Below are 23,775 nucleotides of genomic sequence, written 5' to 3' on the forward strand. Positions count from 1 at the left end.
ACCACTGCGAGTAATTCCATTTACCTCCAGGACTTTTCTGAATTGCATCAATTATTAATTTGAAATGGATTCAAGTGATTACAGTTAATTTTTCTAAACATAATAGTGGGTGTCTGCTTTTTTTAATGGAACTGACCCTTATTTCCATGTTGAAGAAGTGGTTGGTGGAGAAATGTAGAATGATACTTTCAAAATCACTTTGATAGACTAATTCATATCATTTTCTGGCCCTTAAATAACGAACAGTATAACATAATTTGACAAATATTAGTGGCATCAAAAATGAATCACACCAGCTGACCACTAAACAGTAACCATGGTCTTTTTTGGTGGGTTTTCCCCTTTGGAAAGTGCCTGGGTGACTCATCGATGTCCAACCACTATCCTGTACGTCTCCTGTTTTTGTAGAGGATCAACTTTTCATCAAACTTGATGATGCGATCCAAAAAAAGATCGTTTTGGTTGCGCAAAAGGTAAAGAAGAACAGACCTAGGAACGTAATAATTTCTGTCGATCTTTCAAACCGTGGGGCATCCACTTGTCAACCTTTTTGACCTTTCCAATAAGTTTTGAGCTACCAAAAAAGTGCAAGGGCAGACGCCCAGTTTTTCTTCGGGAGGTTAGGTTGTCTCTACCATCTAGAGACTTTTTGCCTCGCCTAAGTTTTTTGCCAGAAGTCTTCATCAAATCGCTCAAATTCCTATACTATAACAATTTTCAATTGAAGGTAACTCATATAAAAATTGAACTGAGAGCTAACGGCAACAATGTTAAATGTTAGAACTAAATTCTTACCGGGGTCATTTTTATTGTCTATGCATCGCCATTCTAAATAATTGAAAAGTAAGATGGTTTCATAAAATTTGCCCCCCGTAACAAGACAGCTTCTGCATATCGATAAGATGTACGAGCGAATAGGTGAACCAGTTCGTTAAATACTTTGAAACATCGGTAAACTGATCAACACCCCGCAGGTATATTATGTATGGCTTCAGGTAGTTGATGATCATTTGATCAGTCCATATTTGCTCCAACAACGACCAACAGGCGACTCTCGCCTTAATTTTCTACAGGAAGAGTTAACTGTTCTTCCTGAAAAAATTTCTCTATAGCTGGGACAACACTTTGGGTTCATGCATGATGGTGCACCACCCCATTTCATCATTGATGCACGTAATCACTTAGATACAAATCGTCGGGGAGGTACCGAACATTGGCCTGCTCCACCGCCGGATTTACATCCTCTGGGTTTTTACATTTGGGTTTTTTTGGGTCATTAGTTCTTTCCATTCCCGTGGAAAATGTCGCAGCCCTGCGGAATCGAATTAAAACCACAATAAGAAATACACGAAAAGTTGGAAACTTGATTTATCTATGTTCAAACCACTCTGTGAAGGTCCCGCTCCTACCGTTAATTGGAAAAGTGACGGGTTTCACTGGAAGGACTGAGGAATTCTGAACTGAATTATTAGAAACGTTTGTCTCTCTAAAATTGTTGGAAAATGAACAACACCAACTCACCTATCCTCGGCCTTAGCCTCGAATTCAGGCTACCTTCGTACCTGGGCCTCGGAGGGGGGCGTGGGGGCAGCGCGGGGGGCAACGGGGACACCTCTATCCTATCATCAGCTTCAATCTTCCTTCCTTGGCAGCACTGATCCCTTTCCGCTATATTATCGCAGTCTTCCTGAATATGGCAACTACAAGAACCTGCAGCAGCTTTGGGCGTGGCTGTTGGACCTATCTTTGGTGAGGAATGAACGTGGGCGTGGCCCGTGGCAGTGGAGGCGTGGCTCGCGGTCAAGACGTGATGCAGGTTGGGCTTTGTTAGGCAGTGGGAGTGGCCGTGTTCGGTTTTGGGCGCTTCTACTGGCTGTTTCTCGGAACACGTGCAGGTGTGGGCGTGGCCGAGCAAACCGTGGTCGCTGGTGTCGCTCGACTGGTAGGCCAAGTCCCCCTTCTGGGGGTCGGGCGAGGGTGAAGACATGGTGATTGTGGCTGGTGACTACATTGTATGACTGTCACTTCCTGCTGCAAAAAAAAGTATATATAATTGCAATATTTGTTATAGATTACTGAGAGAAGGATCTAAATTAGAAAACGTCACTTTAACAAAAAGTAAAGTTTTCACTTTTAACGAATTTATTTTGGAATTATGAGGACAATGATTTGATTCAAAACTGATTAGTAGTATACATTTAACACAATATTGAAACTTTCATCGATTTCAACAATTTAACAGAACGATTAATGTTTTCCTGCATGTTATATCATTCTTCTTCTGCTATTTTTCCAATTTCGGTACTTTTTCTAGTTCTTTACTTGTTCAAGGTTTAGATTAATTTTTTATTTCTATAGCTCTTGTCCCAAGTCCTTTTTCGTTCTAGTTGTTCTACTTATTTGAAAAATATCGACCCGTTCTCCTTCTTTTTGCCTCTCTCACATTCTTCACTTCTTCTTTCTTGTTAACCTTTCTTTTTCTTCAAGTCAATATTCTTGTCTCATATTATCTTTACCTCCATTTCATTTTATTTCAGTTTTATTAATGCCAAACTCTTTATTTTTGTAATTTTGACTCTCATCGTAGATTTGTCTCAATCCCTGCGTTTATTGATTTCAAAAATTGCTAAAAAGACCTACTCCTCCATGTAACTGCTTCAATTATATTTAATTTGCTCACTATAATATTCTCCACCTAACCTCTATCATGTTGCGCGACTGAATTTTCGATAAAGTAAAGATTCAGGTAATAAAAAAATCTCCTTTCGAAGGTTCCTACCTCAACTTAATATATATGGGGTTTATCAATCTCCAAACTTGATTTGCTTCTGTGAAATCGTTGAATATTTCAACTTTTTTTGGATCTAATCAAATAATTGGCTATATTCACATTGTTTGTTTATAACAATGGGCTCATTTTGAATCAGAATTATAACTAATTATCATTATAAACAATTACAAACAAACTACTAGTTTCTATATTGTCACTCTTTCTCAACTTGATTTTTTTTTTGGTAAAATTATGTTACTGCTCCTCAATATTGTCAAACTGATCCATACACTCTATTTTTGACAGTTCTTTAGGCAATGAAAACATATAATCATAGTTTTGTGGTACATATTTGTCTCTACTTTTGTTGTTTACAGGTTATATTATCCTATAATTTGAAATTATGTTGTCATAAAAGTAAAGTATAAATTCTAGAAACTAATAATAAAACAAAGTGGAGTAAAGCGAAGAAACGCGGGAAAACAACCATTTCCTTCAACCAACTGATATATTGCGTGCTAAACTGTTGAATGATTTTCCCCACTTGACTACCCGCCTCTGGTAGATTACGTGTTTTGCATTATTTTCATTCCATTTAACGTTATATAATTCCATCATCACTCTCGATTCCTACAACGATCTACTTCATAGCTGTGCAGTTCTGTAAACGAAACATAAATTCATAAAAAACTTCCATAGTCGTTTCATTGACTTGTATTTGTCAATGATTTCTTGCCAAGGTTAACATAACGGCCTCTTTAGCTCAGTGGTAGAGCACTGGTCTCGTAAACCAGGGGTCGTGAGTTCAATCCTCACAGGAGGCATGAGATTTTTTTTAAAAACAGTATTCTATTAGTTGTATCAAATGATATTAGCAAACCTAATATTCGGCGTGCAATTTGGATGCTTTATTTGGATATTTTCATCTATTTTTTGAGCAAAATAATGTCCGAATATTACTGGTGTTTTTTCCCAACACCAAATCGTTATTTTTAACACCTCGACACGTGTTTCGATCACCAAGTGATCATTTTCAAAGAGGAAGATTGAAACTAGAAACTAACGCGAAGCTAACCCTATTTATGCTATATAGATATCCCATACAGGTAAACCATCCAGGTGTACCACCCATACAGGTATACCAACCTAAATTAATTTTACAATTTTTCCTTAACTATTATTTTACAATATATGTTTAACTGTTATAGCTGTATATAAAACGATGTTCAGTTATATAAAATCAATATTGCCTATCTAAATTCATTTTTGCAATGTGTCCTTATGTTGTAATCCGTAAACACAACAACATTATTTTAACAAGCTATATAGTATGGTCTTTGGTATAGGTCCGTCATCGTTATTTATAATATTATTGTGTTTACTTATTTCTACACTCTCATAGGCATCTAGTTGCCTGTTGTTGTTAACTTGTCTAACTAATCTTAATGAACTGAAGTCTATGGAATGGTTTTGTTGAACTGCTGATTTTTCCGGTCTTCCATATTTTAAGTGTGCTGTGTTCCTTGTATCTTACTTCAATAGATCTTTTTGTCTGTCCATAATATTTTGCATCGCAGTCCTTGCATTCAATTTCGTAAGTTCCAGACTTTTCCGAATTCTCGACTTTGGCTTTTGGACTTCCCAAAAGGCTCTGTAGCGTATGACTTGTTTTAAAAACCAACTTCATACCTAGTTCCTTGAAAATCTTTCCAAAGTTCCTCGTATATTGGTGGTATGGAACTGAAATATATTTATCTTGGTTTTTTGGTCCTTTCTGAAAGTCGAGATTTCGTTTATTCTTAACCTAAACTTCTTCTTCCTTATTATGTCATCTACAATACCCCTCGAGAAACCGTTAGTGGCTGCTATTTCCTGTATTATACGTCTTTCTTTTGTGAACCTATCATGTGTTAGAAGGAAAGTCAAAACACGATGCACTAAAACCCAGCACGTTTGTGCTGTCCACAGTGATGTGAACTGTCAGGAATATACCTGTACGTGCTTGTTTCTTTTCTAAATATATCGTATTCTGACCCTCCATCTTTGCTCCTCATTACCAAAACGTCAAGAAATGGTAGTTGTCCCTTATTTTCTACTTCATACGTGAATTTTATTGATGGACATCTATTATTTAAAATGAAAACAAAGTCCTCAATATTCGATTTTTTGGCATCGAATATCGCGAAAATATCATCCACATATCTCGGCCAAATCCTAGGAAAATACTTCGACTTTTCATTGGTTTCCATTTCGAATCTGCTCATGAACAGGTCTGCCAGGTAGGGGGACAAGGGGTTTCCCATGGCCGTTCCTTCCTGTTGTTCATAAAAGCAACCTTCTACCTGGAACCGATTTTGTTTCATACACAAATTAGTAAGAGAAACGAATTCATCGATTTCGTTATTATTGAAAGTATTTTTCTCTAGTAATTCCCTGAGGTATTGCAAGGTCTGTGGAATTGGGACGCTAGGAAATAAGGAACTAACATCAAAAGAAACCAAAATCCCACCTTCTTGCACAACCACGTTTTTTGTATGTTGTATGAACTCTAAAGAGTTTTTTATAATAAAACTTGGTTCCGCAATAGACAAGGTTTCAAATTCCTTAGTGAGCCACTTTGCTATTTGGTAGGTAGGAGCTCCAATAGCTGACACGATGGGGCGCAGTTTTAATCTTCCTCTTTGAAGATGATCACTTGGTGATCGAAACACGTGTTGAGGTGTTAAAAATAACGACTTGGTGTTGGGAAAAAAACTCCAGTAATATTCATTACTACACCAAAGGTTCCAAACAGTACATTATAAGTATAAAAATAAGGTCTGGAAAATGAGGTGGGTTTGGTACGAAATATCATACAGAGATATGAATGAATTTCTACTCCATTGATCATTTTTGAGGACTTCGAACAACGCCGATTTTTGTTATTGAAAAAACATACGAAATGTTTTTGTTTCGCGGATAATTAAAAAAAAATTGAAATACTATATATTTTTCTATATATTCAATGCACTTATTGTTTATTGATTTGTTCATCAATTGTTTGTCAGACTTGACGGTAGACTGGATATTGCCGAAAAGAAATAGCCTTTTTCAATTATGATGTTTCTTATTTACAATGAAACGTGTCATTAAAGTGGAAAGCAAAGAATCTAACCATAAATATTGTTAGGATATGATGCCAAACTGTGACTTAAAAAATGCACGTGAAATGCCTATTAATAATAGCATATTTCTCAAATTAGTGTAAGAAGAATATAAACAGAGTCAAAAAATTTGGACCTGTCACAGATATTCTCAAACCGATTTGTTGATCACCAAGAAGAATTCACATGAACCAAGTCATATCAAGATGATTCTTCCTACTTTTCTGTTGAAAAGTAGTATCTACCGTATCTATCGGACGATAGATTCGTCGTTGGGCAAAGCAGATATATCCTAAGTTCAAAGTACAGTTCAAAATATTTTGAAAACTTGGTGAATTTAGATCTGTCATGAATATCCTTAAGCCACAAGAAGGATCTACATAAACCTAACGACCGATAACAACAGCAAGTTGTTCAACCAGAGACGATATAGGTCGCTGAATTAAGTTTCATGACTTGTCAACAACGTATGAACAATGAATAGCGAAAAATAGATGAGCTTTTAGAATGACAGTTCAGTTTCAACGCTAAAAAGACTCAGAAACACATTTAATTATGATTCACATATATTTGAATAGCCAGCATAATCTCCCGATGTGACCCCTCTTGAGTACTCCTTCGGAGATCTGTTAAACACAAAACAACCAAGGAGACAATGACGCAAAAATTCACTTTCGACAGCAAACTAATTATAAACATGATTTTGCATTTTTCCACAAACCATCTTATGAAAATGGAAGTTACTTAAATGTGACAATTTTCAGTGTAATCTAAAGAAATGAAGTTTAAACGTATCAGTGTCTCAAACAGAATCTATTCATGTTGAAAACGCAGGTAACTGCATGCCAGAGCAGCAATAATTCGAACAGAAAGTGACCATATAATAATTGCATCTATTTGAAATCTACCAGACGAAATAGCGAACACAAAAGACCCAATAATAATAGTAGCAGGTATGTAGCCCTACAAAACAAGTGAACCCATGAGAGTGGATAAGGATGGTCAGGACATTTTTTCATCTTTAAAGCTTCACAAAAATCGATGAGTATTGTACAGATTCAAGGAATTGACAAAAGGAACATGTGGTTTTATTTTAAACAAAAGCTGAGGTTTCGACAAAAGTGCACCATTATGTAAGTAGAAAATCCCTACTGTAGTTTATGTCAATATTCACAAAAACTGAGGTAAAGGTGGGTGTATTGCAAGGATCAGTCTTAGGTCCTGTCCTATTTATTATATACTCAATCTGAGCAGTTTACACTTCAGAACCAGACTAACGCAAGTCATACGAGGCTAACTTCCTGAAGACAACAAAACTCTCACCCTTGTGGTATTAGCCAGAGGAGTAGTTGTTTTCTGAGAGGTGTCTGTCCATTTACCTACTGTGTAGGGAGTTGAGACTGGCCTGAACGAATTGTTCTTAGATAATTTGACAATACATTACATTTAGCAATGTTAAAATTCAAACGATTATTGAGACACCAATATCAACTCTAATTCATACTGTAAGTCTAAGCAGTCTACATAATTTTCTATCGCTTTGAATATTTTAAGGTCATCGGCGTCGAGCAGTTTTGAATTGTTCATTATTTTAGTTGAATCATTGATGAAAATTAAGAACAAAAGCGGCCCTGAATACAAACCTTGGGGCACTTCGGAAATGGAATTTTGATCCTGTTGTTGTAGTTTGTTGCTAATTCCCTTCAATAATAGAAACAAAAGCGAGTGTTGAGTTTTTTCAAATAAAACGTTCAACATCGAAGTTTTCAATAACGAACCAATTTAAAAAAAAAACAGTGGTAACCGAGGAAATAGACACCTTTCAAAAGATCTCCATTTCATTGATTCGTATCAAAATTTGACATCCTAAAAGTTGACGTGTCCTTTAAAATGTTTCAACAAGCGTTCGTTTTTAAGCTAAAGGGGGAATTAGTTCTCGTTAGTTGTACAGATTTCTTGGCAACTGAATGTAGGTAATTTGTAATACAAGCGCTTGGAATTGCAATCTTGGTTTGTCATTATTATTTTTGCAAATCTAATGCCATTGAAGTATGAAACCGGATAAGAGAATAACTGGAAATGCAGGTAAGTGTTGTTGCAAACGTAGGTAATATCTCATTAAACTCGATGTTATAAAAATAATGACGGCCATCAAGATACGTTTCTCATGAAATAATCATAGACCTGATGATAGAGACACTTCTCCAGTTCTGAAGAAAAAAACACTGCTGGTAACAAGCTACTGTTTACAAATCGTGATGGTCTAACTTTACCGTAAAGTGAAACAATTATGCACCCTCGGTAGACCACCAACATGACGTTTTCATCCAGTGTACCTGTTTGAGCGTGGGAACAGAAAACAGAAGTATGGGTCACAGTTAGTAAATGAAGTTAACAATCCCCCATGACTGGAAAAGGCCGTTGTTAGTGTCATGAACCAGAATAATTGTTTGTGTGCCAAACTTCCTAGATAATAATAATAGTATTTAACGTTTACAACTAATAAGGTTCAGCGGTTAATGAACAATATGGACAAAATATGAATAAGTTGGAAACAAAAGGCGAAGTTCAATTTTTATAACGATGAATCGTTATTAATTGCTCTTCCACTTTACCTCATAAAGTCGCTGCGGTGTTATAAGAGCACAATTATACTGCGCCTGGAAAGTTCAAGTCGAAAACTAACATTGAGATTGTGAACATCTGTCCGATGAGTAATTTTTCTATGCAGATATGTTGGGGTTTTGGTCAGTATGACTATATGGAAGAGTACTGCAGAAAGAAGAACTCTTCTATTACTCATATTCAACCAGCCAACAGTTTTAAGTTTGTGTGAAATTTTTTGACGCCTCCTTATACCATAGAGCACAGCTGCATAATTGAAATTTGAAAGGACTGCTGTCTCACATAATATTGTCCCCAACCTAAATGAAAAGGAATGTCTTTGATCGTATATAATACTCAACATGAGGACAAGTAGATGTGGTGTACACGGACTTCTCTAAAGCATTCGATAGGGTCAGCCATAAGTTACTAATTTGTAAACTTTCTTGCATGGGTTTCAATGAAATTCATTGTCAACTTTTGGAATCATACCTTAACGGACGTAATCAATACGTATATTATCGCGGCTTTTCTTCAGATGTGTATTTAGCAACCAGCGGAGTCCCGCAAGGATCCAATATTGGTCCCTTATTGTTTTTACTATTTATTAATGATCTGTGCAACTCAATAACTTGCAATGAATTAATGTTTGCTGATGGTTTGAAACTGTATACATCTATAAACAGTTTAGATGATTGTAACATTATGCAAAAGGAGATTGATCTTTTGATCTTTTTCAAATCTGAGATCGGCGTCTAGGAAAACTCCCAAACTTTTTGCTTCTTGAACAGTTGTGAGAGACGTTTCATTTATACTAACATCAAAATCATTAAGTACAGTACTGCGATTGATTTTGGAGCCGAAAACAATGACATTAGATTTACTATTATTAATAATCAGACAGTGGTTTGAGGTTGACCCTGTGAAAGCTTTGAGATCTTTATTTATTCGACAACAAGCAGTATCAGTCATTTGTGGAGGAAAGCTATGATAAAGTTGAGTGTCATCGGCATATAGGTGTGTTTTGCAGTACTGAAGATTCTTGACTAATTCGACGTATATATGGCAAATAGCAGCGGATCCAAAATAGACCCTTGAGGAACGCCACGGTTTAATGAATATATTGGCCTATATTGACCTTTTGCTGACGATTTTCTGAAATGATCCAAAGAGCGAAACAGCACTATGTTAACAACAGGACGGTTCTGAAGTTAGCTACAATCACAAAGTACCTACACTAAGAAAAAAATATTGAATTTTTTTTTTAATTCAACGACTTTGTACATCTACCATTTTTCAATGTGATACGCTTCTTGGCTGGCTTAGTAAAAAAATAACTGCCCCAGCTTTCAGGCCCTTTGGAGGTGAGAAAATAGGGTGGAAATATTTTTAAAAATTTGTAACATAAAAATCTACTTCGAACTCCTACCAAACTGAGGTATGTCATTTCTGATTACCGAATCGCCAAGAAAAACATCACGTCAGAGTTTTCCAGGTCGTCTGAGGGGGTGGAAAGATGGTGGAAAGTTTAAAAAATCGTTTCATCAAAAATTGTGTGTATACACCTACATGATTGTGATATGTTATTCCTGATGACGGAATTTACAATAAAAACGTCACTTCATAGTTTTTCAGGCCGTCTGAGGGGGAAGAAATGGGGTGAGAATATTCAAAAAATTCGTCATCAGGAAGGATAAGTATATCTGAATCTTGTAGATGTACATATTCAGTTTCCCATGGTACCAGCAGATTATCTACTGAATTATCTTTTATATTTCCAGATTGTGGAAATTTCTAAGCCGAGAAAACCGTATAAAAAATCTCCACTCTATTTTTACTCCTTCATAATTCAATATTTTTTCTCAGTCTACTTTGTGGCATAATATGGTGGAAGAAGACAAATTTCGAACTGTTTAGGTATTTCTTCATGTTACGCAAGGTTTTTTGAAACACATCCACAGTTTAAAAACGTTCAATCGACCTCGACGTTTTTAAATTTGAATATTATTTGTTGTCGAGCTATACTTTTATATACCAGTGTACCACCATGAAAAAAATCGCTAATCGAATGTAAGTAGCCCGCGAAATTCGAATATTTATCTTATTTTAACAGTCCACGATAATCATTACAAAAGTAACTCATAATTCACACCCATAGCAAACTAGAAAAATATGTTCTGTGCTATACAAAATAATACTCAACTTCTCTTCAATCAATCCTGGTGGATGAAGAATGTAACGTAGGTAATCATAAAATAGACTATACAAATTAAGTTTTTTTATACTATTTAACTCAACTATAATTGGTAAATTTTATTTTATCTGGACCTATAACCGTTTTAGCAGTTTAGGCTCTTTCACTTGTAAAATAAATGTTTCTACTTATTTTAGTGAATGAAAAATGTTTGTAAACTATGTTATGTACTCCTTATTATCATGATTTATATATCTTGTTAGATTGAAATTGGTAATTTTCATTTTATTGGACCTCATCTATTGATAAGTATTTTTACTTGTGAAATATGTGTTTCTACAAACTTCAGTACATAACAAATGCTGGATAAATATAGAATAGGTTCCCAATTACAATGTTTTATATAGATATTTTGACTATGGAAATATAGTCTATAATAAATTTCTTTTTTAAACAATGTACTTGGGGTTCACGCATGAATCTCACCCATTTGAAATGCCTACGTTTGGAAACAAAAGTTTCGAAAACTATTTCACTTCGAAATTACATAACTGGAACGAAACTTTTCAATAAATTTTATACTTGTCCAAAAACACGATCATCAACTGGAATCCGAAACCATCTCACAACCTACTGTTATTCTAATTAGAGTTCGAAATACTTCCCAGTAACCGATAACTGTTTTTAATTGATCGCAGACTGGTTTTCTCGTCGACAATTAACAACAATAAGAACCTAGCAGCACTTACCTCGCCTGGGAATCGCTCTACATCCTGACGGAGCCTTCCAAAATCAGAGGAACCACAGAAAAACTCCCGATACACTTGCACGTTGCAGAAATCTAGTTAACTTTGCAAACAAACGTCAAGGAACACTGCATGTCCCGCAAAAATTATGCGCGGAAAGTGTCGAAGATCCCGGAATGTTTACTTATCTTCTGGAAACAATAGGGGCTTTCAACATGTGGTGGAACTAACAAGAATTCGCTAAAAACTTCCGAAGAATAAATTCCCACTGGCCCGGGGCCCGTATCGTTCTTCAAGTGGACCGTATTCTTCAACGTTCGAATCTCTTTCTTCGTCTGCTCGATGGCTCTAGGCAAAGACAAGGAGCGCAGGATGGGACTGGGCCACCAGGATACCAATCAAAAGCAGGGGCTGCGGTACCTATCATTACAACCTGTCTAAAAGTATTTTTCGACAGGGTTTCAGAGATCTAAGTGATACGGTTTTCTCAATAGTTATTTTGATTTTTGACAGTTGCCGCTGTGAAATAATGATAATAATGAGCCAAACAGATGAAATAATACAATGGGCAATGGTTAAATAAAGGACAACTTCACTTCGAGACAGAATCAAATTTATTTTCAATATAATATATAATTTGTTGTATAACATAGTTATTAGGTAGATTTAAATTATATTGAATGAGTAACTTCCATCTTGGCATTGGAGTGCTTGTATTGCGTTATATTACTCATCAAGATAAGAAGTATATATTACCGGTGGCTCTTAAATTGAAATCAATATGTGAGTGATCAGAATAGTACTTATCTCTATTTATCTTTTGATTCTCATGGAATTATTTTCCAACAGCTTGACTGCATTAACCTTTCTCGAGATCATATCATTTGTAAAAACATGTGGATTCGATTTCCGATGGCATTTCAGGATAGCTTCCCAATTTTCTGCTACCGCAGTTGTCAGTTGATTAGTCAAACTACCAACACTGACATAAAAACTTGGCAAGTTGACTTGGGTGTCACACCAATAGATGGCTCCACTTATGTCTCGCTTGCGTTCACGCAGTTATTTTTATCAAGTACTTTTCTTGGTTATTCACATTTTGTCTTCAATTGAGGACCGCCTGCCCGGTACTGCCCAATAGACCGAAACACATATGGGAGTGATCAGAATAGTACGTTTGATACTTGTTTGCCCCATCTCATATGTTGGTCAATAATGGATACTGTTTATTTATAACCGGGCAATTACAATTTAAACTTTTTTGTGCAGGTCATCGTGCAATTTAAATTCATTAACATGCGACTGATCATCTTGATCATTCTAATAGAGTGAAAAAGTCGTGTATTTTGTTTTTTTCATATTCAAACTCAATATGAACTATCGTTCAGCCAATGAAGAATTCCTTTTATATTAATTTCAGAAGTTTTATAAAATTTATCTCATCTTGCATCAGCGAAGATCATGGCCGTATAATCAGCATAACACACTATATGTCCGTCAAATTCATTAATCTGCGTTATTGCGTTTATGTAAACAAGAAATAGGGTGTAATATTGCAATATTGCACTGAGCCTGCTACCAATTTAAACAGTTTGTGTTCTCCTAAATAATCCTGTATCAATTCCGAAACATGACCTCTAATAGGTACCTTAATCACAGAATTTTTCGAGTAGGATTTCATGAGACACAGTATCGAAAGCTTTTGCCAAGTCCAGAAATACCGCAAGACATTGTTCAACAATACGAGCACGGTATCTTCAGGATTTGATTTGTTTATAAACCCAAATTGTTATTGGGTTGTTATACTTTAATCAAGGATTCATTTCAATTATGGCATTATAGAATGTTTTATTTGACAGTGTTAGAACAAATCGCATTCACGGGTGTATTGAAATACAAGTAGATCTAACAAACGCTTCTTTTGAAAACGAAAATTTTCCAGAATTTCCAGTTTGGCCTTCAAAAAAATGTGAAATCAAATGTTGCTCTTTCAAGTTGTTTTGTATAAGTTATATAGTTGCTTTGCAGCAGTAAATAATCTGTTGTTCAACCAAAGCAGTTGTTTTTGTATATCGCTCAGTCATCTTAGGTTGTTAAGGGTTCCGAAAACGAAGGCTTAGTGGATTAGTCATATATTTTTCATACAGAAAATGTTTTTAAAACGCACCGTGAAACTTTTGAGGAGAAGTTTCTACTGAAGTTTCCTCAAGGTTCAATTCTGGGACCCATGATGCTTTTACTATCCATTTTCTAGTATTCATGGTTTTGATTTTATATTTTTTCAGTTGAACGGACATCAGGCAAGTTCTGACGTGACTGTCAGCAACAAAAAAACTAATAAACGAAGAAACTATTCACTACAACAATAAATCCATAAAATCTAACATTGAATGGAAATCAACTAGTAATGTCGTGAGATTTGCTTCTATAATTGTTGGATAAATGACACAAATGCTCTACATCGATGAGAATAACTCTCAAAACACCACCTGAGCCACTCCACACCTGGCGAGCTCCTCAACACCTACTACATGACCGAACGTCGGAGAACCCCCTGCAAATTTGGTCCTTCGGTGCGGATATCGAAGACAGACTTTCGAATGTGAAACACGAGCCGAGCGGTACTTGAACTTCTTGAGGTGAGCGCGAGAAAAGGACCTTGGCAGTTGGAATGTAACCCCTCCTCGTATATATCTCACAATTGCTCTTTGCGTGAACCCGGTCTACCTGATTCAGAGTCGGTCATGCAGAAGCGATTGCACTGGGTGGGAATCGACGTCGAGGAAGTTCTTGAAGAGTGTACGCAAAAAAGCTTTCTTGTTAATTGTTCTGTTTACGCTTGGTCTAGACTCTAGACGATAATGTGCGACTTGTGAGGACCTTGTTGTAGCTTCAAGTAATGGTTAGAGTACTGAAGGCATTGAAGCCAACTAGCATATTGTAATTGTGTGTTTAACACGGTATAACATAATCAAATCACTGCTTTTTTAAATCGTTCCTCAAGGATCCGTTTTGGGGTAGATACGTTTATCAGATTCATATGTATCTTGTCATTCTCCTGAAGAAAATCGGTGGAATAATAGTAAATTATTCAACGAGCGAAAAATGTGCAACTATAATGGTTATTTCCCGAAAGTAGAGAACACTATACTATTCCTATGACAAGAATATTTCAAAATGAGATTTACTTGTGGAGGATATCTCGAATCAGAGAAGTATCGTTGAAATTTATAAAAAACAACACATGAAAAGCATTCAATGTTCATATGAAAGTAGTTGTTTCGAGAGAGCTTTTTCTTCCAGTTTGTGTCTGAAAGTTGCTTCTTTGCATGAACTACACATCTTTGTACCATACGAATAGATCTCGAAAAGAAGCCTTGATAATAAATTGTTAATTGTCTTCCTGCAGGATAACAAAAGATCTCAGACAGTCTATGTTTAACAAAATTGTAAAAACAATCTACTGAGATCCTGCTTCTATTCTGCCAATGAATATTTAGAACATGCTGTCCTAAATTAAACTCGACAGTGGTTATCCCAGTTTTTGTAATCAACATACCTCTTTCTTTAATTGTAGTTTGCAAAGTTTTGTATACCAAATATCATTCAGACATATAAATCTGGCAACTATGAATATATTTTACAGTTGCCTACCTGTTTGCCAAATTAAAACTCTTCATATATACTCAAAATGCGTTCTGGTTAAGTGTCAGGGATTATCTCGGACTGTTATTAGAGACAGGGAAATTTGAGTTTATAAATCAATATGAAAGGACACCAGTGAATAGGCATCTTATGGCTCTCGTAGAAACCAATGTTATTCGTGATTCAAATTCATTTCTAGATACCTAACTTAGTAATTTGCTCCACCACATTTTATTCAAACAAATATCTGTGTTCAAACGTTAACCCTGGTGTTAAAGATATGAACTCGCGGGTGCTCCAGTGTTACCAAAAGTCGACGGTGTCACTGTCAAAATTCAAAATGTCAAGGTCAAAGCTGTCACATGAAAATATTCAAAACATTCAGAAATTGCGAATAATATGTAAATAAAAAACTCATACAGTTTCAAACTGGCGATTAACAATAAGCATAATCATGAGAACCGCAAGTATTTCTTTGATAAGCGCACTGTTAACAACAATAGTTGTGGCAAATGCGTATTTGCAAAAGAAACAATTCTACCCATCCGTCGTCTATATTACTAAATCGAACCCAAGTATGGCTGTGAGTTATCGCTTGCTTAAAAGTTCAGGACTATAAATTATTGAATTATCTTTCAGGTTATCTATATTCAAGCGTTCGTAGGCGTTTGGATGACTGGTAAGATTATGACAAAACTCTTCTTCGGTCAGCTAAGACCCGCGGAACTGGAGGTAATAAATTTCAAAGCGACCCCACTACAGGTATCCCCTTGTCTCAAACCTTTCTACATTTTCAGCACTTGATGGAGCGATCTTGGTATGCAGTAACAGAAACCTGTCTGGCCTTTACTGTTTTCCGAGACGATTTCAACCCAAAGTTTGTGACTCTGTTCACACTGTTGTTATTCTTGAAAGCATTCCATTGGCTAGTCGAAGACAGAGTGGATTATGTGAGTACCCTGCCTTGCGAAAGGCGAATTTTATTTGGCTTTCCACTTGTCTATTGAAACGCGAAGAATGGTGAACTACTGAAGGAACGAAATTTCAGATATTGATTTTTCCTCCTACAAGAAATATTCTTGAAGGATATTATGTATAGCAAACGTCAGACATGAATTGAAGAGTATTGCTGCTGTAGTCTACTGTTGAGTCCACATCAAAATAATATACGTAAACTTCAAAGAAAAAGGAAGAATATCACTTCTTTCACGGGGTCAGGTTTCTCAAAAAAAATATGTATTTATTTATTAATTTCTATTTTGTCCCCTTTAAACTAGTCCCCCTCAGATATAATACACTTGAGCCAGCTTTTTATTCAATCCTCAAAGCAGTTCTAATATGCACTTTTCAATGTGTCCTTGAGCTCTCTCGGTTTTCACTTTTCAACTCTGACTCTAACTGATTGTTGAACGCAGTACTCTCGATAGAAAAAGCGGGTATGCTCAAATAACTGAAGTCATAAAAAGAAACGTTACAGATGGAGCGGAGCCCGATAATCAGCTTGCTGTTCCACGCTCGCTTGCTAACCCTTCTCACCCTCCTCGGCTTTTTGGACGTATACTTCAGCAGTCGCGCCTACCAAGTCACCGTGACGAAAGGCGCCTCCGTGCAGCTGGTATTCGGCTTCGAATACGCCATCCTCCTGACCATTCTGGTCAACACTACGATAAAGTACATCCTGCACTACGTCGATCTGAACAGCGAATCGCCCTGGGACAACAAGGCCGTCTTCCTGCTGCACACTGAGCTGGTGATAGGCTTGGTTAAGGTGATGCTGTATGGGGCGTTCATGACGATCATGGTGAGGATTTATTCGCTGCCCCTTTTCGCGCTCAGACCCATGTACTATGCCATAAGGGATTTCAAGAAGGCGTTTAGCGATGTCGTTCTGTCTAGGAGGGCCATACACAATATGAACAACCTGTATCCGGATGCTACTGGGGAGGAGCTGCAGGTAAGTTCTTTCAAACAAGTAAATCAGTAGTCCAAAGTTTAGTATAAAATAACGACACTTCAAAGTGTTATGACGTCGCTTGTGACGTCACGTTCGAGTAAACAACATTCAAATACTAGAGCTCTTCCATAAATTTGGTGGTATGCAGTCCCTCAGTGTAAAATTCATTAATACATTAATAAGTTATTTGTTCCCAACTTCGAGCAGATATTTTTATCGAGAGAATTTATCTAGTTGAAGTTGGGATGATTTTACAACGTTACATAGCTGGCAGACTGCTGATAGTCATGATGCTCTCTAGGTGGCTCGGGGAGTTATTAACATTGCCTACCCAGGACACGAGGCTAATGACCAATGCAGTCGATACCGATGACACCAAAAAGAAAGTTATTTGTGTTCGTCCCGTATAAAAAAAACAACACTACAATTGAATGAAAAAAAAAATCGAGTTCAATTTTGAGTTTTGATTCGTAATTTTGAGTTTATAATCATAATTTCGAGTTTCAACGTCGAAATTTTAGGTTTATAGTCATAATTAATTTCCAATTCATCAACGTCGAAATTTTGAGCTAAAGTCGTAATTTCGATTTAAAGTCAAAATTTCGAGTCTCAAAGTCAAAATTTTGAGTTTATAATCATAATTTCGAGTTTCAGCGTTGAAATTTTAAGTTAAAGTCGTAATTTCGAGTTTCAACGTCGTAATTTCGAGTTTAAAGTCAAAATTTCGAGTTTTAAAGTCGAAATTTAGTGATTAAAGTCGAAATTTTGAGTTTTGAAGTCGTAGTTTCGAGTTTAAAGTCAAACTTTCAAGTATAAAGTCAAAATTTTGAATTTAAAAGTCGAAATTTCGAGTTTATAGTTCGTAATTTCGAGTTTCAAAGTCGAACTTTCAAGATTAAACTTGAAATTTTGGATTTTGAAATCGTAATTTCGAGTTTCAAAGTTGGACTTTCGATATTAAACTTGAAATTTTGAATTTTGAAGTCGTAATTGCAAGTTCGAAGTCCAAATTTCGAAAAGCAAGTCCAAATTTCGAACTTTAAAGTCGAAATTTTGAGTTTTAAGTCGTAATTTCGAATTTTAAAGTCGAAATTTTGGGACCTAAGACGAAATTTCGTGTTTACAGTTGTAATTTAGAGTTATAGATTCGAAATTTTGGGATTAAATTCGAAATTTTGAATGTTAAGTCATAATTTAGAGTTTCAGAGTCGTAATTTCGAGATTGAGGTCAAAAGTTTGAATTCCAAAGTCGTAGTTTCGAGTTTAAAGTCAAACTTTCAAGTATATGGTCTAAATTATGAGTTTAGAGTCGAAATTTCGAGATTAAACTTGAAATTTTGGATTTTGACGTCGTAATTTCGAGTTTATAATCGTAATTTCGAGTTTTAAAGTCGAAATTTTGGGATCAGCGTCGAAATTTTGAGTTTAAAGTCGAAACTTCGAGTTTCAAAGTCGAACTTTCGAGAATAACCGAGAAATTTTCAATTTTGAAGTCTTAGTTTCAAGTTTAATGTCAAAATTTCGAATAGGAAGTCCAAATTTCGAATTTTAAAGTCGAAACTTTTTGTATCTAAGTCGAAATTTCGAGTTTACAGTTGTAATTTGGTGTTTTAGAGTCGAAATTTTTGGATTAAAGTCGAAATTTTGAATGTCAAGTCATAATTTCGAGTTTCAGAGTAGAAATTTCGAGATTGAAGTCAAAATTTTGAGTTTTAAAGTCGTAGTTTCGAGTTTAATGTCAAAATTTCGAGTTTAAAGTCGAAATTTTGAGTTTCAAAGTCAAAATTTCGAGTTTTGAAGTCGAAATTTCGAGATAAAAGTCGTAATTTCGAGTTTAAAGTCGTAATTTCGAGTTTAAAGTCGTAATTTCTAGTTTTGAAGTCGATATTTTGGGATTAAATCCGAAATTTCGAGTTCAAAGTCGTAATTTTGAGTCTAAAATAATTCATAGATCTTTGATTTTATGAGTTACTGTCACATCTTCCACATTGATCTTTGAAACACATCACGTTTTTTCAACATTCGAGTGATTGGAAAAAATAACCATAGTTATCTCAATAAAAATCAACATTAGTCTGGAAAGTAGTAATAATAAGTTATTTTATTGAACAAAAGTAATTTTTTGTAAAATAGAGATATGTTGAACACTCCCAAGATAAATTAAAGTGAGCAGATAATATTCTATAAAAATAACATCGAGAATTTCTACTACAACGAATTCTTTTCCAGTCCGTCGACAACGTCTGCATAATCTGCCGCGAGGAGATGACCTCGGCCTCGAAGAAGCTGCCATGTAACCACATCTTCCACACGACCTGTTTGCGCTCGTGGTTCCAGAGGCAGCAGACCTGTCCGACCTGCCGGCTGAACATCCTCCAAACGCCCTCCAACCCCACACGCAGGCAACCACCCGCCGCGCCTCCCCACGCCGCCCCCGGGAACCACATGTTCTTGGGCCACAACATTTACCAGATGTTCAACCAGCCGGAAGCTGAAAACTTCCAGCGACAGCAGCAGGAGAGGCCTACCGAGCAGCAGCGACAACAGACTCCTCTTCCTCCTCAGTTTATGATGCCGCCGTTTCCGTTTTTGCCGTTCCTGCCGCCTCCGCCTATGCCCGCGCCGAATTTTGCCGAACTTTCGGTCGAAGAACTGCGAGCTATGGAGGGGAGCGAGAAGGAGAACGTCGAGGCGAGGATCCAGTGTCTGAGGAATATTCAGGTGAGTGGAATGGAATATTATCGATAAATATAAATAGATGTACAGTAGAATCTTACTAATCCGGCACTATTAAAAACCAGAGGGTGCTGGATTATTGGAATGTTCTGGATTATAGAGAAAAAAATCATAATAAAATAGTGTCTTGTGTTTCCGTTTACTTAACATTTCCAACTTAACACTATTCTCACTTCAAATCGACAGGTAAATATGAACATACATGCTCGTGATTAGTTTTGAGGTTAAACTGCTAGACTGGTTTTTCTCAAAGTGGGCGATAGAGGGGCAGTAAAGGGCACAGAGAAGATTGGGGGGACGTTGAAGCGGTTTAGGGGGGCAAAGGCTAATTTAAAAATGTTTTTTTTGCTTTTAACATAAACTTTATCGCTCCTTTACGCTCAATGCGCGTTTGCTCGTGTGTTGCCATCTAGGGGACTAGACAGTAACTATTTCCTGTCCGATAGTTGTCAAACTGTGCAATAGATGGCTGTAAGCTTCAATGCGAAGCGAGAAGTTCATAGTCTCCATTCTCGGAGGTACTAGGCCCGCCCGCTGCCTCATATAAAAGCGCGCGCCATCCAGCCAGTAATGTCATTTGACGATATTACAAAAACAAGTGAATTTAGTTAGTGACTAGCTAGGTAAAGTGCTGTACGTGCGGTGGTGAATACTGTGAGTGTTTTTTACTGTGAGCAAGTTTTTAATACTCACACAAAAGTGTTACTTATTTTCAAGAACTGGAAAAGAAACACTCAGCTCAACCAACTGTGTAAAAACTTTTTCAGCGGCTTTTAAGCAAGACAACGACGGACTCCAAGCATCCTACAATATCTTCTTGCTAATTGCTCAAACAGGTAAACCTCATACTATTGAAGAGGATTTAATTTTACCGGCAATAAATGAAGTAATAAGTATTGTGCTCCATAAACCAGCGGCAGATATTATCCGAAAAATTCCTTTGAGCAATAGTTCCGTGCAAAGACGAATTGATGAGATGGCTGAAAACATTGAAGAGTCATTGTGCAATCAAATGAAGACTTCTAAATTCTCAATTCAGTTAGATGAGTCCACTTTACAGTTAGTGAAGCATTGTTGTTGTCATACGTGAGGTTTATTAAAAATGAGAAAATATATCAAGAACTACTATTTGCCAGAAAGTTAGAGATGGATACAAAAGGAGAAACCATATATTACACTGAAAAAAGTTTGAGATGAGAAAGAAATTCCACTGAAGAATATTATATCAACTGCGATGGATGGCACTCCGGCTATGACAGGACGTCATAGAGGCTTCATAGCGTACTTGAAAAATAAAATTCCAAATGTGCTCGCTGTACACTGCGTCATTCATAGGCAATATTTGGTTGCGAAATATTTGACTGAGCGTCTCTCTCAATCACTGCAATATATCTTCAAAGCAGTCAATAACATCCAAAACAGCTCTTTAAATGACAGATTTTTCAATCAGCTTTGTGTTGCTAATGATGAAGATTTCAACCGATTGCTATTTCACACAGAAGTGCGTTGGTTATCAACTGTCAGACTCAATTTCACAATCTATTTGACTCTGTAATAGAATTCTTGGAAAACGAAGACAAAGAATTGCACGACAACCTCATCACCTAAAAGAATGATATTGCGTACTTGACAGACCTGTATAAATTATTTAATGATGTCAATCTCCAACTTCAAGGTGACGACTTGAATTTGATTAAAACAAAAAATTTCACGGCTGCTTTTGCAGCCAAATTGCTCTTATACAAGAATAATATCGGCAGACGTGAGTTTCGCAATTTCCCTAATTTGTCAGCAGTATTCTTCAACAACGACGACTTGCTTGTTCACTATCAGAAAACAACTACTCCCCTGGCTAATGCCACGAAGGGCGTTGGATTATATCAGACAAGCGTCAGTGCAGGAATCTTCACAGAAAATGTCCTGCATATGCAGGACCTAAATGGTGGAATATCATTGACTTTAGGTCGATGATGGTCACTATCTTGCACTGATGAGTGGCTAATAAGCCCGAAACCGGTCTGCAAGTGTGCCCGTTCCATAATTGAAGGTCGACTCTTTCAGTTGTATTGCCAATTGCATATGCAGGACATTTTCTGTGAAGATTCCTGCACTGACGCTTGTCTGATATAATCCAACGCCCTTCGTGGCATTAGCCAGGGGAGTAGTTGTTTTCTGATAGGCGTCAGTCCATTGAACCTACTGTGTAGGTATATAGAGACTGGCTTGAACGTTTGAAGTTCCATTTGCTTTAGATTTCTTAAAGTGTAGTTAAGTAAAAAAATTTGGGGGGCGCTCCAAGTGGGCGGTAGACAAAATAAGTTTGAGAACCTCTGTGCTAGACGACTACGCGGCGACGGAGCGCATAGCCGTAGAGGGGCGAGGAAGGCGCCAGCGGTTGCCTGGTTATTGGACGTATCGGTCTGTTGAAGTGATGGATTAGTGAGATTCTACTGTAATTCAGGATTTTAAGCACACATTGCAATCTAACTGCACTTACTTCTTTCACCAGATTCTCCTTGACACTGCTGTAACAATGATGCAGCAATACAGTACAGCCGCTTCCCACTACTCGCAAATACCAACCGCTGCTACGTCCAGCCCCTCAAACCTATTCCAGGCTGGTATTTCTTCCGCCTCAGCGTTCAACAACTCAACGCCAAAAGTGGCCAAAGTGGCTCCGACCACTAGTTCCCCGCAAGTCAGCACGACACATGACTGGTTCGAAAGTACTTCTGATGGTGCCGGCCCTTCGAAAAAAAACGTGGAAGAGATTGGGGGTGTACAAGCTGAAGAAGAAGCGAAAAAGCTGCAGGAATGCAAAGCAGTGGACCTCTGTCCAAAGGAAGAATAGTTGAGGTGTGGGGGTTTTTTAATTTTGTGGGAGGTGTTTGAAACTGGATTCTTGAGAGGAATGGTGGGCGTGTTGGAGCAAATCTCTTTTTTTTTTCAGGATAGAAAGCAGGAAACTAATATATTAACTACCATATTAACTGTATGGCGCCTTATTTCTTCATAGTGAGGTTCGTGGTTGGCACAAATAAAATCGAGGTAAAAAACCGTGTGTTTCAATATTCGAATGTATCATTTTTTCCTTTGAAAACTCCCTGCCAAACCTTATCAGGTCAAAATCAGTTTGTCCGTCAACTAGCTATCGGCCCCTACGAATGGAGTTTCTCGAAAGTTGGTCTTACTTTTTAATATCAATATCGACATTTTTATATTTCACTCTTTTATAATTTCTCAACAGAGAAGATCTATCAATGATTTTTCAAATCAATATTTATCTATTTATACAATTTAACAAACAGGCTATAACGTACTGTTAGAAAATGTCAAAATAAATTAAATCACACATGAGTTCATTGTTCATATATAGAAAGTAAATAGACAAAGAGTACACAATAAACTATATGAATTAAATTGAATATATAACATCCCATGTTATTTCTTAATCTTGAGAAATTCAATATTAGTATTATCATTTTCATCGACTGCTGAACCGGCTTGGACTTTCAGGATATCTATTCACGCCAGTCAGTTAAAGGCTGGCGGATTTCTAACTTATTTCTTTGGTTTCCCTAGTTTCCCTTAGTTTTGCATTGACTCAAGCGCCACCTCGCGGCAATGAACGCCTCGAATCCTTGAAATACATCACCATAGAACACATGAAACACCTGCCAAATTTTCAGGTCCATTGATTTATGGTATAGTCCGAGAATACCTACCACAGTATAGTTAACGATTCCCTGCAAATTATAATAATGACATTTACTTGAGTTGAAAAAATATTAACAACTAACATTAATTAGAAGAATATGAAATAATTCAAGATTAAATTAAATGTTTCGAGTCGGAAGCAGTGATGGACTAAAGTGAGGTCTTTGGTACATGCGAGAAATTGCGTTATTTACCATCTGCCGAGCAGGGCCGTAACAATTCATTTTTCTTGCTTGCAAAAGGTATAAATGAAAAAGCAGGAAAAC

The 23,775-nt window shown here is 36.7% G+C and overlaps 2 protein-coding genes, 1 long non-coding RNA gene and 1 other non-coding gene across 4 annotated transcripts in view; 2 read left to right on the top strand and 2 right to left on the bottom strand.

The window, feature by feature from the left end:
- Window positions 1–11,870, bottom strand: part of LOC111502214 (uncharacterized) — a 42,788-nt gene extending 30,918 nt beyond the window's left edge. Inside the window, 2 exon segments of the mRNA XM_023156222.2 lie at window positions 1,522–2,031; window positions 11,461–11,870. Coding sequence (XP_023011990.2) covers window positions 1,522–1,987 — 466 coding nt within the window. The 5' untranslated portion in view covers window positions 1,988–2,031; window positions 11,461–11,870.
- Window positions 3,523–3,594, top strand: TRNAT-CGU (transfer RNA threonine (anticodon CGU)). The gene has a single exon. It is a non-coding gene; the product is annotated as a tRNA-Thr (tRNA).
- Window positions 11,871–15,426: 3,556 nt separating the features above from the next.
- LOC111502213 (E3 ubiquitin-protein ligase synoviolin B) lies at window positions 15,427–22,863 on the top strand. Its single transcript, XM_023156221.2, has 6 exons — window positions 15,427–15,685; window positions 15,742–15,834; window positions 15,900–16,052; window positions 16,580–17,056; window positions 19,286–19,777; window positions 22,302–22,863. The coding sequence occupies exons 1-6, from the start codon at window positions 15,557–15,559 to the stop codon at window positions 22,641–22,643; spliced, it is 1,686 nt and encodes a 561-aa protein (XP_023011989.2). The 5' UTR covers window positions 15,427–15,556; the 3' UTR covers window positions 22,644–22,863.
- Window positions 22,864–23,146: 283 nt separating this feature from the next.
- Window positions 23,147–23,683, bottom strand: LOC141484602 (uncharacterized). The gene is made up of 2 exons (XR_012466701.1): window positions 23,593–23,683; window positions 23,147–23,538 (listed from the first exon to the last, which is right to left on the bottom strand). It is a non-coding gene; the product is annotated as an uncharacterized lncRNA (long non-coding RNA).
- Between the last annotated feature and the right edge of the window lie 92 nt (window positions 23,684–23,775).

This window comes from Leptinotarsa decemlineata, unplaced genomic scaffold, assembly GCF_025532065.1.
Source record: "Leptinotarsa decemlineata unplaced genomic scaffold, Ldec_3_MD MMD2_tig00026282_RagTag_RagTag, whole genome shotgun sequence".
Lineage (NCBI taxonomy): Eukaryota > Metazoa > Arthropoda > Insecta > Coleoptera > Chrysomelidae > Leptinotarsa > Leptinotarsa decemlineata.

Bases quoted from the DNA above. Each gene is read 5' to 3' on its own strand.
- LOC111502213 (XM_023156221.2), top strand. From the start codon at position 15,557: ATGAGAACCGCAAGTATTTCTTTGATAAGCGCACTGTTAACAACAATA. The intron at 15,686-15,741 runs GTGAGTTATCGC...ATTATCTTTCAG, and splicing joins AATCGAACCCAAGTATGGCT to GTTATCTATATTCAAGCGTT. The intron at 19,778-22,301 runs GTGAGTGGAATG...TTCTTTCACCAG, and splicing joins AGTGTCTGAGGAATATTCAG to ATTCTCCTTGACACTGCTGT.